The following is an 18,780-nucleotide window of genomic DNA, read 5'->3' as shown; positions in this document are numbered from 1 at the left end:
GCCCCAGATTTAAAATCATCCTGAGACTTTGTATCTTAGCCCTGGCCAGACAGCTCAGTTTGTTAGAGCTACAGCATTATCCTGATATGCGAAGGTTGCAGGTTCAATCCCTGGTCAGGGCACATGTAAGAATCAACCAGTTAATGCATAAACAAGTGGAACACAAAATCTTTCTCACTTTCTTTTCTCCTTCCTTTCCATCTTTCTCTCTGTCTCTAAAATAAATTTTAGAAAGAGAGCTATCTTTTACTATAATCAGAGTGTGGCCTTATTCTTATATGAAAAAAAAAAACCCTTACTGGGAGGATTTGCTGACAAACAATTGAGGGGAGACATAAGGACTGTCCCAAACTGTCTTGTCATCACAGTTGTAGGGAATGAGTATCTTTGATCCAGTACATGAGGCTGAGCAGAGAAAACAGGGCATTCTTTTAGTTACTGAGCATGGGATGTCTTCAACCCAAAGTAACTCCTGCTGTTTAAAAACCCAGTGTTCTCAGACATGTTTTGCAGAAGAAAATGCTCTTCACCAGGGGCTAAAATTCAACTTAGAAAGGTATACTAACTGCTTATGAGCCTTTAAAATAAAGTATCTTACAAGTATTGATTGATAATGATGATATTCTAAAATTGCCTCTCCAGGTTCCTACCCCAGGTTGTCCCTCAGTTTCAAGCTGAAGAGAAACATTGGTTACTTTATCCTGCAAACGTACATGCCTTCCATCCTCATCACTATCCTCTCCTGGGTCTCCTTCTGGATTAATTATGATGCATCGGCCGCAAGAGTGGCATTAGGTGGGCCTTTCCTCTCTCCTGTGGAGTTTGACTCGTGTGTGTGTGTACGTGTGTGTGTGTGTGTGTGCACAAGTGTGCTTTCCCTACCCTGAAATTTGTGATGCCTGGTGAAACCAGACTGACACGTTACAAGGATTTGACTCTGAGACTTTGGATGATCTGATTCAGCATTAAATCAATTAAACACATAGTAAAGCTCTTTCATGTCAAAATTAGTTAACTAAATAGCTGTTGGTAATGAAATTAGTCCCATCAGGGTGTTATTTTTATTGAAGCGTAGTTCATGGAATATTGCTTGATAATTATTCAATTGGTATCTGTGCTTCCTTACCTGGGAAGACTTCCTTCCATCTTTTTTTTCCTGAGCGAGAAACCAGAAAGTACAGTATGTGACAAAGAGCTAAGTAGAAGAATTCTAAAATCTAATGAATACTTTGGAGTAGCATGGCAAAGGGAAGGAGAAAACCAAGCAAAAATTTTGAGAAATCATCTAAGATATTACTTATCTTATGCTTTATTTTTCTCTTGTTATAAGACCTAGAAGAAGAGAATAAGTTATATTTCATGACATTTTTATGTTGCTATTCCAGATATAGTAAATTTATGATCTTTGACATAAATAATCAGTAATCTTTGATATTTTGAGTTCTGACTGGTCTTTTAAATGTTGAAATATTACCTCCTCCACCATGAGTTCTCAATTCAATCATCGCTTACTTGGAGAAGTCATTTATTTATTCATTCAGCACGCATTTGTTGAACACCTTTGTGCCACACTAAATATATTAGGCACTGGACATAAAGCAGTGCCCTTTGGAAGTTATGTTCCAGCAGTAAAAAACAGACAATCATTGAGTAGCCATGCAGGTTGTAGTATATGGTAAGTTTAGTGAGGGAAATGAGCAAGGTAAGGAAGGGGAAGTCAGTAATGCCAAGAGATGCAATTTAGAATAATCAGGGTAGACCTTATTCATAAAATGTCAATGGAACAGAGACTGGAAGAGGATGAAAAGCCACAGTTATCTGGATAAGAATATTCCAGGCCATGAGCGCATCAGTGAGGCAGATGCGGAGAGGGCTCAGGGGTAGGGACAACGTGTGTGAGAGGGGATGAGAAGGTTATGAAGCAGTTTGGGGGCCACAGTAAAGATCTTATGCTGAGCATGATGAGAGTCATTGGGCAAAGAAATAACGTGATTTTATTTCAATTTTATTTTTTATTTTTATTTTTTTGCAGTACCATGGTTTATATTTTATGGTTTATGTTTCCGTTGTTTTATTTAATTTTTCTTGATTTTTTTCTTTTTATTGTTTTTTTTCCCATTACTGTGCAGTCCCTTCTACCCCCTTCCCAACCCCAAATCACCACCACCCTGTTGTCCATGTCCGTGAGTCCTGATTCCTTTTTGCTCAATGCCCCACCCCTGCCCTCCGTCCATGGTAGCTGCCATCTGCTCTGCATCTGTGAGTCTGTCTCTGTTTTGCTTGTTTGTTCAGTTTGTTCATTAGATTCCATATATGAATGGAATTACATGGTATTTGTATTCCCTGACTAGCTTATTTCACTTAGCGTAATATTCTCCAGGTCCATCCATTCTGTGGCAAAGGGTAAAATTTTCTTCTTTTTTATGGCCCAAGTAGAATTCCGTTGTGTAAATGTCCCCTAGTTGTTTTATCCACTGATCTACCAATGGGCACTTGGGCTGTTTCCACGTCTTGCTGATTGTAAATAACACTGCAGTGAACATAGGAGTGCTTATGTTATTTTGAATTAGTGTTTCGAATTCCTTCAGATATATTCCCAGAAGTGGGATCATTGGGTCAAAAGGCAGATCCATTTTTAATTCTTTGAGGTATCTCCACACTGCTTTCTCCAGTGGCTGCACCAGTCTGTGTTCCCACCAACAGTGCAAAAGGGTTCCCCTTTCTCCACATTCTCACCAGCATGTGTTGTTTGTTGACTTATTGATGGTGCCCATTTTGACAGGTGTGAGATGGTATCTCATTGTGGTTTTAATCTGCATTTCTCTGATGATTAGTGATGCTGAGCATCTTGTCGTATGTCTATTGGCCACCTGCATGTCCTCTTTGGAGAAGTGTCTATTCAGATTCTTCACCCATTTTTTAATTGGGTCGTTCGATGTCAGTCTTAAAGGGATCCCTTTGGCGACTGTGTCAAGCTTGGATTGTAGTGGTTCAAGGAGGGAAGAGAGAAGTTCTTGTTCGCGTCAAGTCCCTGTGATTTAACCTCTTAAAATACTATCGATCTCCCCTTCACAGATCAACCACTATTACAATTTAAAATTATCTGGTCTGTGATGTCATCTTCCTCATGGTACTGAAAGATCCTCTGAAGAAAAGTCCATATCTAATTTTGATTTCATTATATGCATAGTGTGTCTATAGTGTATCTCATAGTGAATGATGGTCAGTAAATATGGCTAAAAAAGGAATGAATGAAATTTGTAAATATCTTATTATCTCAAAGTAAAAGTTTGTTATTGATTTTACATCTGTTACAGGAATAAGTAATTTATTTCCTTTTTTAAAAGAAAAATTTAAAATAACATGTTAACAATTTGTTACTAGGTCAGAAATACGTTAAAATGAGATTTAGATAAATAGAAAAATTAGCATTGTCAGTGTTATGATAGATATGACATACAGGATAATCTGTAGTTGATATAATGAAGAGAAAAATGAAATTGGAAAGTGTTTCAAAAAGACTAATATTGTAAAAAGATAGGAGGACTGTACACCACCTAATTTACCAGAGTTTTTCCGGCCATGCTCAGAATCAGATGCTCAGATTTATTTTTTTATCTGTTTTATGAGCATGTATACAAACAAGACAAAAACTGTGATCTTATTTGAGAGATAAAATGAAATCAGGAAACATACGTTTTTAAAAAGTCATTGAAATGAAACAACCTCTGGGCTGTGCTTTCAGGTAGAGTGTGAGGAAGCAGGTTTCTGAGTCAGAGAGATCCCAGCTAAAGTGGTGACTTCGTCCCCCCCCCCCATCTGTGTGCTCTTGACTCTGAGCAAAGCTGGAACTCGCCATCCTCAGAACTCTAGACCCCTGGTGCTTTTTCCAACATGTCTCTGTTTACCCCTCCAGTTATACCTCTGAGGGAGACTGTTGCCCGCTGTTAGGGATGCTTACTCGGGTGGACAAATAATTACAGTTTTAAATGCCATCACCTGGTGTGGCATTGTCCATATGGAATCTTGTAATACTTCTGTAGAATTTATTTGTGCGTTACATGCCTAGGTGCCCAATCTAGAAATGCGGGGGTTAGATTTTTAATTCTCTATTACCTTAAAACTCCAGCTTCTCAATTTTTACTGTCATTTCTCCATGTCATCTGTATAATGCATTGATTAATTTTAGTACGGTTGCAATTATTTTATTTCCCCTTCCCAGCATATTATTCTGAAAAACTCTCAGTGGGTATTTTTTATCCCTGTCTCACATGCTTCTCTAATGCCCACGCTGCTACCAGAGTGATTATTGTAAACACAAATTGCCCCTGCAGCTCTGCTTCAAGCTGGTCAGTGGCCCCACACTGCCTATAATTTCAAGTTCAAACTCCTCATTAGGCTCTGTATATATAGCTCTCCATTATGTAGCCCTTACTTAACCTTCACTTTCCTCACCAGTCTTCCCATCATATCCTCATGTAGCCACATTGACTTTCTTGAGAGTCTTTTGATGAGCCGTGTACTTGCGCCCCACAAAGCAAGCCGCTCTTTAGCAGAAAGCTCTCTTCACCGCCAGTGCCCTAAGATCTAACCTCACTTTTGCCCCTCAGCCCTGAGTTGCCTGGATGACTCCCATTTATTTCTCAAAATTCAACTCCAAAATCTCCATTTTCTGATCTCTCTGCTGCTACATTCCAAGGCTAGTTGGGTTTTCTCTGTGTTCTCAACCCTCAGCCTACACACGTGTCTTAACAGAGCAGCATTTCAACCCCTTTTCAACCCCCTCCCACTAGATAAATAACTGTAACTATACACATGTAACTAAAGACAGGTTCTAAAGCCATTAATGTTTACTATAAATTGGTGATTTATGCCTATCTCCAGGGCTGTCAGAGAGCTGGTAGGCAGCAAGTACCCAGTAACTATTTTGTGGCTCACACCTATGAATGAGTAAAGAGTACAGTAATCCATAGAACTATAATGAGAGCAGCAAGGAAATGGGAATGTATCATTCTAACTCTCACCTTTCTTCCAGGAATCACGACTGTCCTTACAATGACCACCATCAACACCCACCTCCGGGAGACCCTCCCCAAAATCCCCTATGTGAAGGCCATCGACATGTACCTGATGGGGTGCTTTGTCTTCGTCTTCATGGCCCTCCTGGAATATGCTTTGGTCAACTACATCTTCTTTGGAAGGGGACCCCAACGCCAGAAGAAAGCAGCCGAGAAGGCCGCTAGTGCCAACAGTGAGAAGTTGCGCCTGGATGTCAACAAGGTAAACCCAGAGGGCAAGCCCTCCTTGCTTCTTAAACTCATAGAAGAACGCCCGCAATATAGGTTCAAGGTCTTGTTTAACGAATGAGAAAACCAAGGCCCTGGGAAGAGCATGGGTCATTTTCCCCAAATCATAAAGATAATTGGCGACGGAGGCCTAAATTCATGACACAACATTCAGATGTCCTTGACCTTCACATTAGGCTTGCCCAAACCATAGTCATCTAAAAACACATTTGTGACTTCTTCAATATATCAGTATGATGTATACTATTACTTTATTTAAATTTACTCTCATTATTTAAATTTATTTAAAAAGGAAATTTTATATCACATAAAGCAGTATCACTTGCTAAAAAATAATTGTAAGTATAAATAAAAATGTAATTATATTAATAAATTCTAGGTTATTACTATGTGCTGGGCCTCAGCTCTGCATTTCACTTGATTTAGAAGGGAGATAAGCAAGTACAGAGATGTATTAACACCTACCAGCAACAAACTGAGACTTTCTCCTTAAAGTCATCAGAAGGGTAGAAAGAGAAGTGGAAGGGGAGAAAAGAATAATTTTCTCCTTAAGTGCCCGGTAATTACTTAATGCCTTGCACATGGACCACTTAAAATCACTGAAGCATTTGACTACAGGAGGCCACAATCTTGCTTAAGTCCTTGCTGCTCTCATTATAGCTGTACAGATTACGGTACTCTTTACTTACTCACAAGCATACTCAAAGAATAATTCCCACGCAGTTGTAAACCCGGTTCACTCTTTAAGGCAGTGGTTCTCAGCCTTCAGTGCCTGGTCAAATGACTGCAAGAGCATTAAGAATACTGACATCCAGGTTTCCTCCCCAGCAGTTCTGATTTGATTGTCCTGGGCTATGCCTGGGCATCAGAGTTCAGAGTGCTGGAACTAGGAAAACGGTAGTCCTTCTAAACCATCCAGAATCCTTCACCATAGCACTGATTATTATTAAACTGACATTTTAATACTTCTGATGTCAGTTTCATTCCAAGGATATAAAACACTATAAATAATGTCTATGATTGAATTTTATTTGGAGCAAATCCAGTGAAAGCTTCTGACTCACTCATGTTTCCACAGATCCATGTCTGATCATCGATTTTAGACAGTTCTCCACACAGAGGCACTCCTTTCCTGGAAGATGTTATTTGTAATGATACGAATCCAAAGTATGGCCCTTGAAAGCCAGTGAACCACAGGTCTGGGAAACTGTCAGTTCCTTCCCAGTGTCTGAAGTTTCACTATCAAAAACTATCAATAGATTCCAGTGTAGCATTCTGGCTGTCTCAGGCTGTCCAATGAGAGAGTGCTATTCAAGCCCAATTTATGATGGTCCTGAGATGGTGGCCTTAATGAAGAAAAGAAAATGAATAAATAAACGAAAACTCTCTCGGAGGACTGCCATCTCCAATGAGTCTAAATCCATTGCCTAATGCAAAGCTCACTTAATAACATCTGATCTTTGTTCCCTTTCGTCTACCCGATTTTTTTTCACTCCAATTTGCATTTAAATGACAAATTTAAGACCTGGAGAGTGGCAGTGTTACAGCAAACTGAACCTGGAAAGCTTCAGAGCTGTAGATTCAGCGTGCTGAGAGGGAGGTGCCCCGTAGCGAAGAAAAAGCTCATCCTCTTGGCTGAGGTGGGACCTGCAATTCAGAACGTAGAATGTGCGAGAACAACCCCCATAACTAGAGTATTTCTAGTACAGGGGTCCTCAGACCACAGGCGAAGTTGGCTGTGTCTGTAGATGTTATAGATGGTCAACACTGCAGAGAGGACATTGCTTCTGGTGTCTGGTGGGTAGAGGCCAGGGATGCTGCTGAACATCTCCAGGCGGAGCACAGCCTCCCCGTAACAAAGAATTTCCCATCCCAGAACATCAGTACCACCAAGCGAAAAAACCTCTGTCCTAGTCCAATTCCTGTTTTTAAACATGAGAAATTGAGGCCCAGACACAATAAGGTCTTTGTCCTAATCTTAAAACTCTTTAAGACAAGTGGTTTCTCCACTTTGTTTGATCAGCAAGCATAGTATCAAGACATCAGGAGTGATTGTCTAGCATAATATTACTGAAGAAATGTTTTGAAGTCAGTGAGGTTCGATATTTACTCTCTGTTTAATAGCTGTGTGACAACAGGCAAAAGAAAATCCACCTTGCTAACCCTCTATTTCCTTATCTGTAAAATAGGGTTAGTTCCTCTTTCATAGGTTTTTAATGAAGGTTGTTTGTATAATGTGTAGAAAGGGTAGCACAGTCTCCAGCTCCTGGTAAGCACTTAGTAACTAGAGGTAAATGTTAATAAAATATTAAAATATTATAAACAGTACACATTACTTTTTAAAATAAAATCTACAGTCTCCAGATCTATTGGCGAGTTTGCTTCTGTATTTCCCATGAAGAGCATGCAGGATGCAATCCCTTCCCTAAAAGAGGGGGTTCTCCCCAGAGGAATGTTTCAGGTCAGAAGTTGTAAAGTCAAATTTAGGGAAATTTGAATTTAGGGAAATGTCAAGTCATTCAGGGAAATCCTGAATCGTCGGGTCTTAGCTTTAAAGTCTATAGCAAATGAACTACTTCTAACCTTACCGATTATTTCCTAGGTCAGAATACTTACGGCTGTATCGATTAGGGTAAAACAGAAAGGTGACCATCTGGCATTTCTGACTCACTCCATGGTTTCTTTCGGACCCCCGCAGGAAGGGTTAGGGGGGCCCACAGTGGGCACTGATGGCCCGGTGCTTTCTTTTGTGTGAGCGTCCCGAATAATGCCACTCTGTTTTTTATCAGGAATGCCCCTTTATTCCAACTGTAATTCTTACACTTTTTTTCTTTGAAGATTGGGCATATAAAATCAGCTGAGTATTGTTGGCAGCTCTGGAAAAATCAGTCAGTAGGGGAGGGATCAGCTTTTTCAGCTTCCTTCTGATATAGTGTCCGTAGAGGTGGACCCTGAGAGTCGGGCGACCCAAAGTGGCAGTTGTACTGTGCTCTGCACCCTGAGGTTGGGGGGGGGGTGCGGGGAGTGGCCACTCAGGAGCCCATGTTGCTTCCACAGTTTACTTTCCCATTTTCCCCATCTCTTCTCTGTATGAATATCCTGTAAGTCTTCATTTTAACAAGAGTCCCTGCAGCTCTTAACACAGTTCTGATACTGTTATTCAACTCACACAAAAACTAAAACTCTTGGGGGAAAGTCAAATATTCAAAGTTGCGTAGCACAGTTAAAATTTCTGAGGCTTGAGTTGGGTTTTCCCATCCTCTCCAAGAGTATGACCCACAGTGCTAACAAGTGAAACAAATAACATACAATTAAAAAGCAGATTCCACCTTCGTTATATATTTAGTTCACCTGGTGACCCAGGAGAGTCCAGGACTGGCAAGCAGTGACACTGTCCCAGTTGTCTTCATGGGACACATCTAGTTGTAAAGCACAGGAGATTTTTCAAATAAGCTTCAAACCAACAAGAGGGCTACTGGACAATTCTTTTGCCCGCATGTCTTCTGGAGTACTAAAAAAATCTCTATCCTCATGCTAGAAGGGTCCGTCCTACCATCCCTTACATTCTTCTGTTTGTGTGTGTGTGTGTGTCTGTGTGTGTTTATAGAATTTGCTTTGGATGAACTTTACCCACTTTTCTTATGTCTTCAAGTTTTCAGCTCCCCTTTTTGTTTCACTTAAGCTTTATGTTGTTTCCCTGTTTATTTTTCTGCCAATAACTAAGTAGATACATACTTGAAAATGTAGTTACTCCTGCTTTCCACCACGTTGATTCTTGCATCTCTGAAATTCTCCAAATACAGCTGCCCCCAAACGCCTCCGTGTGGGGGCAATCTGCTTCCTCCTGCATTTAGGGGTGTTGTGAGCCTCTGTGTTGGCTTTATCCATCGTGCCCAATTTAGTGTTATACAAAGCCACTAAGATCTTTTAAATCCATTTATTTCTAGTGCTTAGCATTAGTTTTCTTTTAAGTAATCCATTAAAAAGGTACATCTAATTAGAAGTCCTATTCTCCGTGATGACCGGTTTTTCTGAAGACCACTAGCATTTACCTACGGCCAATTTGCTTGAACGCTCAATCCTCATCCAGTGGCCTCAGTCGACTTAATTGGCACATTTTTCTACTTTGTCTTCCAGATTTTTTATAAAGATATTAAACAAAATGGGACCCAATATTGATCCCTGTGGGACCCAACTGGAAACTTCTCCCCAACTAGACGGACTACCAATTACGATTTCTCTCTGTCTCCGGTTAGATAGCCAGTTTTTAATCCATTTATCTGTATTTCTGTTGGGGCCAATTTGTTTGGCCTTTTCCTTTAAAACAGTGTATGTGCTCTTTGCAGGAAATCTGTAGACTTGTATCCACAAAGACGGGATAAGTTAAAATATTTTTGTGAGACACTAGTGAAGTTTTCCAGGGCTTACTTTTTTTTAAATGCAGCTATGATGAATCTAAGCAACATCATTCCATTCAGTCGTTGCTGTTGTGATAGAAAAGGAAGCCAAGTGGACCATGTCGTTCACCCGCATTGAGAGGATAGAGCATCCTCACAGACTCTAGCATTCCTTATTGGCTCCTATTTCTTTTAGTTAGAGGGTAGGTGGAGAGTTGTGGTTGGCTCAGAACTCCAGAACCTGTTTTTTATCCTAGATTATTCATCTGTGCCTAGGAATGTTATGTTCACATCAAGTCCTTGTTGCTTTATTACTTATTTTACAAATAAGTATTATCTTTTCTGGCTAATACTTTGGGTTTTGTTTCTGAATCCTCGTGTTTACAATTCTTAATCAGCAAATTGTCGTTCGTGCTGGCCTCCCTGTTGGGGGAGGGGGGTGGGAAGGGTTGTCAGCGTTCCAGTTTATCTCACATTAGACTTACCCGACTCCAAGTTTTTAAATTTTCTATTTCTTGGTGAGGTAGTGAATGATATGAAATGCTTATGAATAATTCTTATGAGGACTTGATGCCAGATGAGCTGCCGTTATTGTAGCTTCTGAATCTCATATTCTTCTTTCGTTTTATTGCTCTGACCCCGAATTCCTTGATACCCATTGTTACTGCCTTAGGGTGGGGCAGAGGTACGGTTAACCATTACAACTTTGCTTTGTTGTTCTAAGTTGGGTTTTTTTTTAGCTTCTTTACTTGTTGTATTACGTATAGTTACAGAGTCTGATTAATGCTATCAACTAGATTCCAGGAGATGTTTAAAGCTTTGTTAAATCACTGTTTTCCTCTTAATCCCCTAAATTTCCAGTCACTGCTATATCCGTGCTCTCAGGCTATCTCATTTTTGTTGCTGCTGCTGTTCATGTTTTGAATCTTGGCTATTCTTTTTGAAATTAAAGTAGACTGATTTGATTGGGCAGTATTCTGGGTAGAATGCTAATGATTCAGAAGAAAACATTTGGCAGCTGGAGTTTGGGTTTATGATGAAAATGGTTGAATTTTTTCAAAATCAAAACCAAAGTATACTACATGATGGGCCTGATGACTGGGTAAAGTTACATGAAAATTCAGAAAATCCTCAGATCTTGAGGGTAAAGAAAATTTTCCTCTTTGGTGCATCAGATTGTTCAGTTTATGGCTTGAAAGAGTTAATGATACTCTCTGATGACAGGTTAAAGAGAAGACTCAACGATTTCCATTGAAATACAAATCCTAATGTGTCCTGCTTTTAGACTTTCCTGTGTTGGGCATGTCTTTATTCTACCCCCTGAGTTCTCTTTTAGGTTCATATTTAAAGTATGAAATCAGGACTAGTATTCAGATCTTTGAACGATGAGCTGTTAAACCTGTAACACGCAAAAGCACCGGGATGTATGTGCCAGTCCCCAGAGGCAGTGGGGACCCCTGGGAGGATGGTGCCTTTTTGCATCAGGCTGAACTGGGCTCACATTCGGGCATGTCTTTGATGACCCATATGTTTAACCTTTCCGTTCCCCAAGTTTCACAACTGAAAACTGAAACACGAATGTCTGCCTCACTGAGCTACCGAGAGACTTAAATGAGATAATTAAGGGCCGTAGGTGGTACCAGGCAAAGAGCTCTCAGCAAACAGTCGCTCTTCCTCTGCGGGTGGGAGCAGGGAATGTGTGTGTGTCTCAGGGTTGTGTTTTGTTTTTTAGCTCTATTACTGTTTTTCTGATTATAAAACCAATTCACAAGCGGTCTTATTTTTAAAGCACAAAAAGCAATGAAAACTACCCAAACCCCCACACCCTGATATAATCATTGTTAACACTGCCTTCTATGTCCAATTAGGAACATACTTGTACATAAATGATTTTGGTCTGCTATTGGGTATACTGCTATTTTCTACTTACCATTTTATATAAGATACATCATTTCTAATGGCTACAAGATGTTTTATTGAAATTATGTACCATGATCCATGTAACGGGCACCTGATGGTAGATATTTGCATTGCTTCTAAGAGTTCTTCATGATAAACAAGTATAAAATAAGCATCCCATTGCTGACATGTGCATACACTGTTGACTCCTAATCTATTTCTTAGAATGGAATTCCTGACTCAAAAAGCAGATGCCTCTAAGACAGTGATACATACTGCAAAGCTGTTCCCTGGAAACTCTGCTGGAGCTTACACACCTACTCACACCAGATGAGAGACACGGCAGTGCACGCACACTAACACACACACACACACACACACACATCACGGAGCCCTTAAAGTGACACAGAGAAAACTGATATCTAACTGTCCAGTTGTCACATTATTAGAGAAGTGGAGTCGGACATATCCAGCAAAACCGGTGCAATTTTTCTTCTCTCTGTACGAAAGGCACACAGGCTAAAACAGCAATTGAACAAAACAAAAACAGCATCCAGCTCAAACCGAACCTCTGCAGAGGAAGAGATGCGTAAGCAGAGGCAATACCGGTACAAGCAGAACCCAGAGGAATCTACTCAGGCTATACCTGAGCGAATGGGGAGACATTAGGAAAAGGTCCACATCAAAATGAAGCATCTAAGCAAAGAAAGAGCATAGCAACTGTGCAGGGAAACTACCAATGAGTCCATTTCTCTCCACCCACCCACCCCACTTCCTCCCTCTGCCCCTCCCCCTTCCTCCCTCCCTCCCTTCCTCCCTCCCTCTTGCTCACTCTGGACAGAAAGAGAGAAACTTAGCATGCAAAAGACAGATAATGACTTTTATTGGGAAAAAATGTACTTTATGATAAATTAAAATTTTTCATAACAAAGGGTTTTTTCTTGTTCTTTACCAAAAATTGGAAGAGAATATGAAACAAAATGTCAAGGGCAAGATGATAAACAAGATGGTATTAATAAGGCAAAAATGAAAGCAAAGCAAACACAGTCAATGCCCAGGCAGGTGCACTGTCCTAAACATGCAGAACCATAAAGCTAATGAAGTATAGAGTGGAAAAAAGTGGAATACAAAAAACTCAGCCATGGACCCTTCACCAGTGGGGCTACGTTCTGAGAAATGCATGGCGGGTGATTTGTCGTCCTGCAAATGCGGTAGAGCGCACTCACACAAACCTAGGCCAGAGCCTGCTGCACCCCGGAACTTTTGCTCCCGGGCTACAAGCCTGCANCCCACCCCACTTCCTCCCTCTGCCCCTCCCCCTTCCTCCCTCCCTCCCTCCCTTCCTCCCTCCCTCTTGCTCACTCTGGACAGAAAGAGAGAAACTTAGCATGCAAAAGACAGATAATGACTTTTATTGGGAAAAAATGTACTTTATGATAAATTAAAATTTTTCATAACAAAGGGTTTTTTCCTTGTTCTTTACCAAAAATTGGAAGAGAATATGAAACAAAATGTCAAGGGCAAGATGATAAACAAGATGGTATTAATAAGGCAAAAATGAAAGCAAAGCCATCTTTATAGAAACTACTAACAAATCTAAGATAGTAAGAAGGGGAATCAGTATGGCAAAACACAAAGTTCAGCCTGTATATAACTATGCCAAATGTGGAAGAAAAGAGATGCAGAGATAAGAGGAAACACTTAGAGCAAACACAGTCAATGCCCAGGCAGGTGCACTGTCCTAAACATGCAGAACCATAATGCTAATGAAGTATAGAGTGGAAAAAAGTGGAATGCAAAAAACTCAGCCATGGACCCTTCATCAGTGGGGCTACGTTCTGAGAAATGCATGGCGGGTGATTTGTCGTCCTGCAAATGCGGTAGAGCGCACTCACACAAACCTAGGCCAGAGCCTGCTGCACCCTGGAACTTTTGCTCCCGGGCTACAAGCCTGCATGGCCTGTTGTGGTACAAAAAGCAAAGCAAGATTAAATCAAGCACAAGAGAAAATGATGCAGTCAAGAGATGCAGTGAACAGGAGCTGTATGGGCCTGCTGCCGGCGTAACACAGCAGACTGTTTTGCATCTCACTTTTTTTAATAAGTAGAAAGAGCATACTGTAAAACAATGATAAAAAGTATAGTGTAGTAAATACACAAACCAGTAACGTGGGCATTTATTATCACTATCAACTCTTAGATATGCATAATTATGTGTGCAATAATTGTATAACATGCCAGTGCAGTAGGTTCGCTCACTCCGGCATCACCACAAACACGTGTTGAGTAACATGTTGCCCTAAGACACTGGAATGGCCCTGTCTCTGAGCAATAGGAATTTTTTCAACTCTGTTATAATTTTTGGCAGTGATTTGAATCCATTTTTTAATCTCATGGCACGCATAAACTAATTGCTAAAATTCTGTGGCACACCAAAAGTCTATTTTTTGCTGATCTGACAAATATAGGTACAATTTTGATACATTCACACCAGATGACTATTGTTGTGTCGGCTGTTGTCATTTTTTTTTTATTTGACAATCTAAGGGGAAACAGTCAGGTATTGCCCATGCGTAAAAGTCTCGCAGCACACCGATAGAAAACCACTGGTCTATGGGATTATAGTATGTGGTCCATTGTGGACTGAAAAATCATTTTGTGGCCTGTGCCTGTATTTAAACCTGACATCAATAACTAATTATAATAATTACACTAGTAAATAATTCTTGAATGCCTCCCCTGAGCTTAGGTGGTTTACGTATATTATAAGTCCCTATTACTGCCCTATATTATTATAATTTTACAGGTGATTAACTGACACCCAGAGAGTGTAATTAACTTAAGGTTAGACAACTAAAAATGGTTGAACAGAAAATACAACTAGAGGCTACAGACACTCTTAACTACTATGCTATGCTACATATTATATATTTATACATATCTGTCATGAAATTAATCAGTAGGCCAAAAGGATACACTGGGTTCCAAAGTAAAAGTTAAACAGTCTCATTCTCTCCTTATTCTATCATCTGAAAGCACTGACCTTCCACTCAGAAAAAGTGAATGACCTATAAGGAAGAGAAAAGAAAGATACATCTCACACTGCTCCTTGACAAATTAAATTTTATAAGAGTGGAAAATGTGGCAGGGTTCTGGAGGCAAGAAAATATAACCTAAGAATATTGTTGTTACTGCAGAAAGGCAGTCTGTCCACAACATGCAAGACCTTATAGAACATAGCATCTATGAGTTTCTACTTAAAAAAATAAAACAAATAGCTTAAATTTAAAAGCCCCCAGCTTTGGATAGTGTGGCTCGGTAGGTTGAGTGCCAGCCTGCAGACCAATGGGTCACCAGTTCGATTCCCAGTCGGGGCACGTTCCTGGGTTGCAGGCTGGGGTCCCAGTGCCCACAAGAGGCAAGCACACATCGATGTTTGTCTCCCTCTTTTTCTCCCTCCCTTCCTCTCTCTAAAGATAGATAGATAAAGTCTTAAAAAAAAAAAAACCTAGCCCCTAACAATAGGTAGTCACGGTGAGAAACTAGACTAGGAGAAGGCAGTCTGCCTTCATTTGCAACTAAAGGCAGCGTGTATGACTAAAGCCATACAATTCCAAAAGTTAAAGTTATAGAATAAAAGGTATTCTAGATGAAATATTTCTAAAAACTACATAGTAAACATATGTAAAAAAATCAGGATGGATGTTGTAGAGAAGGGAGAAAGTGTTTTCTAATTTATAACAAGGACTTAATATTTACCCTTTTATTTTTAGAGTGTATGAATCTAAAAGTTGAAGGTTAGAGACACGTTTCAAATTAACATAGGTGACGACTACACAGTGTTTCCCAGCAGGTCTCCCATGGACCGCCCGCATCAGGGTCTCAGTCAGTTCCACCTGAGACCTTAGAGACCAGACCTTTACTGGGAATGCCGAGGGGCTAACAGTATATAAACAGTAACAGAAAATACAAAGGAGGGGAAGAAAAAAGCCCTTTACAAAGAATAAGTTTTAATGAAAGGAAACTTTGTGTTTTTTAAGAGAACATTTCTAAAGAATCAATTCTTTAGAAATTATTCTGTCAAGTTAATGTAATCTCATTGGATTACCAATGAGCTTCATTTGGGGTTTTGTTTCCTTAGTGCTTAGTTTAGAAATTTGACATAGTAATCCTAAAGTTCATTTGACAGAAAATATATGAGGGATGAAAAAGTTGATAGAGATCTGTCTGAAGTTTTGCTGAATTAAAAAATCACAGTGATTAATGCAACATTGCACCAGACCAGAGCTCTCTAGGGAGAATAGAAATTGACTTAGAAGCAGAATAGAATTAAGTTCTTGGTAAAAGTTTATCTCATATCATATGAATTATTTAACAAGCAATGGTGAGCAACTGATGTCCCCTTGGGACTGTTGAGATGTAGGGCCACATGGCGGGCTCTTCAGAGCAGAGTCTACAGAAATCAAAGATCTGTGTATTTCAGAAGATCCATAATAAGCAAAAAAAATCACATATAAATATTGTCATAAACATCAGTTACATGAAACCAAACAGAAAATTCGGAACTCAGAAAAAAATGAGAATGTATTTAACCTTAACAAAAGGCTTAATTTCTGTATTTTCCTTTCTTACCCTTATCCGGTAAAACTTTTCTTTCCACAGTGAGCCTAATTTTCTTGGCCTCCTTTTTAGTTACATTTTTGAGCACATGGTGTTTTTTTTTTAATATTAGGAAAATATAAGAAAGTAAAGGCCACGTAAATCCCCATTTTCCTGAAGAGAAAAGGCACCAATAATGTCTGGCCATTTTTCCCTCTATCCATTGCATCTATTTATGCTTCTGTACCAACAGATCGCCTCTCACTTCCTTTCAGCAGTATTACTGCTTGCGCTTCGCCACTTATAATGGTGGTAATGTCACCTTTACTTGTATTTCTCACATTTTTAAAGAATTGAGTATTTTTTCCGTATATTTATATGCTATTGGAATAGGCTTCCCTGTGAAATGCCTATTCTTATTTTTAGCCATTTGTGTGTGTATGTGTGTGTGTGTGGTTTCAGGAGCCTATAAGTGTAACAGAGATATTAACCACTTTATTAGCATGTGTGTTGCAGATACTTTTCTAAGCTCTTGTTCATGCTGTATAAGTTTTTAATTTTCAGATTGTCTAGTTATTTGTACTTCTGTAATTTGTATTTTCTGCAATGAATAAAAACGCCTCTTGAAACTCTAAGATAAGCTTCTAAATTTTTAGAAGTCATACAGTCTTCTAAATTTTTCTGAAATTTTTTCTTTTTATACCTTATTTATTGTTTTATTTTGCATGTAATCCATCTTGAAACACCAGCATGTTGGTTCAAGATGTTGGTCAACTTCACATTTTTCTAAAGCCAATAGCACAAGCACTGTCGTTTACTATTTTTTTGTTTTTTATTTTTATTTAATCTTTATTGTATTGTTTTTACATTACCTTTTAGTCCTCTCACACCCGCCTCCCCTCAGCAATCGCCACACTGTTGTCCAGTCCATGGTCCAAGCACCATTTTCTCAAACTTGTTTCCCCAGTGGTTGCATTTGGAGAATAGGATAGTAGGATGGGATACTTCTGTTTCTCACTTCATGTCTTTCTGTAGTGTGCGAACTGCTCACATGAATGCATATTGTTAAGATTTGCGAAAGTGTGGATATAGGTACATATCCTCCCCTGGTTTTTCCAGTGTGACCTCTCTCTCTCTCTCTCTCTCTCTCTCTCTCTGTCTCTCTACGTTTCTTTCTCTCTCTGTTTCTCTCTCTCTCTCTCTCTCTCTCTCTATCCCCCCCAACACACACACACACACACACACACACACAGAGGCACACACTAACTAAATCTCACTATACTTCCCACACTCATACTCAAACTCATACAAACCACACACAAACACATCTTATTTTTCCCAGTTCTTTATATATCACTTGAATAGAATAACCCAAGATAATTACTTAAAAATAGCTAATGCTCATTTCTAATAATTATTGCTTGTATTATGTTCTAATATGGTATGATATGATATATTTTATATAATATAAAATGATAAAATATCATATATAAGATAATATATTCTGTGGCTGTCAGCAAGAAGGGGAGGGGGCAGCCAGGGGGAGGGAGAGAGGCAATGACCTGGGCTGAACAACAACCGCCCTGCCCGGGCAGTGGTCAAGCCCCTGCTGTTCTGCTCTCTCACTGACGTGGTCACCAAAGAGTCAAGAATCCGGTGATGCAGTGAGACAGAGACCTCGTATTTCCGAGCTCGGATGTACCTATAGCAACACTGTTCTCTCTGTAGATACAGGTCCCCATGGAAAAAATAGCTTTTTAACTCAGAGCAGGAGAAAAGATTCGAGTCTCAACTCTGACCCTTTATAAGCCATATTTTTAATATCGGACAACTCAACCTGTCTTATAAAATAAGGATGTGATCTCCAAAATGTCACCCCCTCAGAAACCATAGCCCCAGAATATTTATTGCTTCTTCCTTCCTGAAATTTGTTAGTCCCGTGAGTTCATATCTATTAAAACTACTATCATTTATTGCTGCTATGAGCAATTGCTTATTAATTTAAAATTTACACATGCATTTGTAAACCACAGGGCATGTAGATAGATCATATCATATATCATGTATCATATATGTATCATATATATATCACCCTCCAGTTAAAAACCATTTTAACAAGTTTTTCCTTGGAAAATATGAAAAAGTCTACAACCAGAAATATGATCAAATAATTTTCTGTATAGGGACAACTAAAAGTACTTTGGGCCCAGTTTTTATTCTAAAAATGGCCCATCCCAGAAGATAAACTTCTTACACTGGCTGTATGAGAAGAGAAAGTAAGTGGTGAACTGTAAGGTGATAAGCAGTCAATAACCAAGCCGGCAGGCCCATTAGATTATGATAATACTGGGCCCTGGTGTAGGAAAACTTACAGTTTTCCATTGTGTTTCCGTGGTTCCTCATTTAATTATCTCAAGTCACCAGGTGCCAGAGGGTAGTGCTGGGGAGAGGGGACTTCCTCCCGTTCACCCTCTTTAGTCCCCTGGCTGGGCTAACAATACACTGCACTGCAGACTAGATGACAGGAGAGGAACAATTTAATAGGCGCACAATAATAGGGGCATTCACAATAAGACCATC

At 39.6% G+C, this 18,780-nt stretch overlaps 1 protein-coding gene across 1 annotated transcript in view; it reads left to right on the top strand.

Annotated features, from left to right (window-relative positions):
* Window positions 1-18,780, top strand: part of GABRB2 (gamma-aminobutyric acid type A receptor subunit beta2) — a 189,267-nt gene that overhangs the window by 151,720 nt on the left and 18,767 nt on the right. Inside the window, exons 8-9 of the mRNA XM_037034096.1 lie at window positions 643-795; window positions 5,036-5,280. Of these exons, the coding sequence (XP_036889991.1) occupies window positions 643-795; window positions 5,036-5,280 (398 nt within the window). The remainder of the gene's footprint in view (window positions 1-642; window positions 796-5,035; window positions 5,281-18,780) is intronic.

This window comes from Sturnira hondurensis, unplaced genomic scaffold (assembly GCF_014824575.4).
Source record: "Sturnira hondurensis isolate 20B ecotype Veracruz unplaced genomic scaffold, ASM1482457v3 Scaffold0000022, whole genome shotgun sequence".
In the NCBI taxonomy this organism is placed as follows: Eukaryota; Metazoa; Chordata; class Mammalia; order Chiroptera; family Phyllostomidae; genus Sturnira; species Sturnira hondurensis.
Note: the sequence above shows the minus strand (reverse complement) of the source record. Positions and strands in the feature narration are given on the sequence as shown.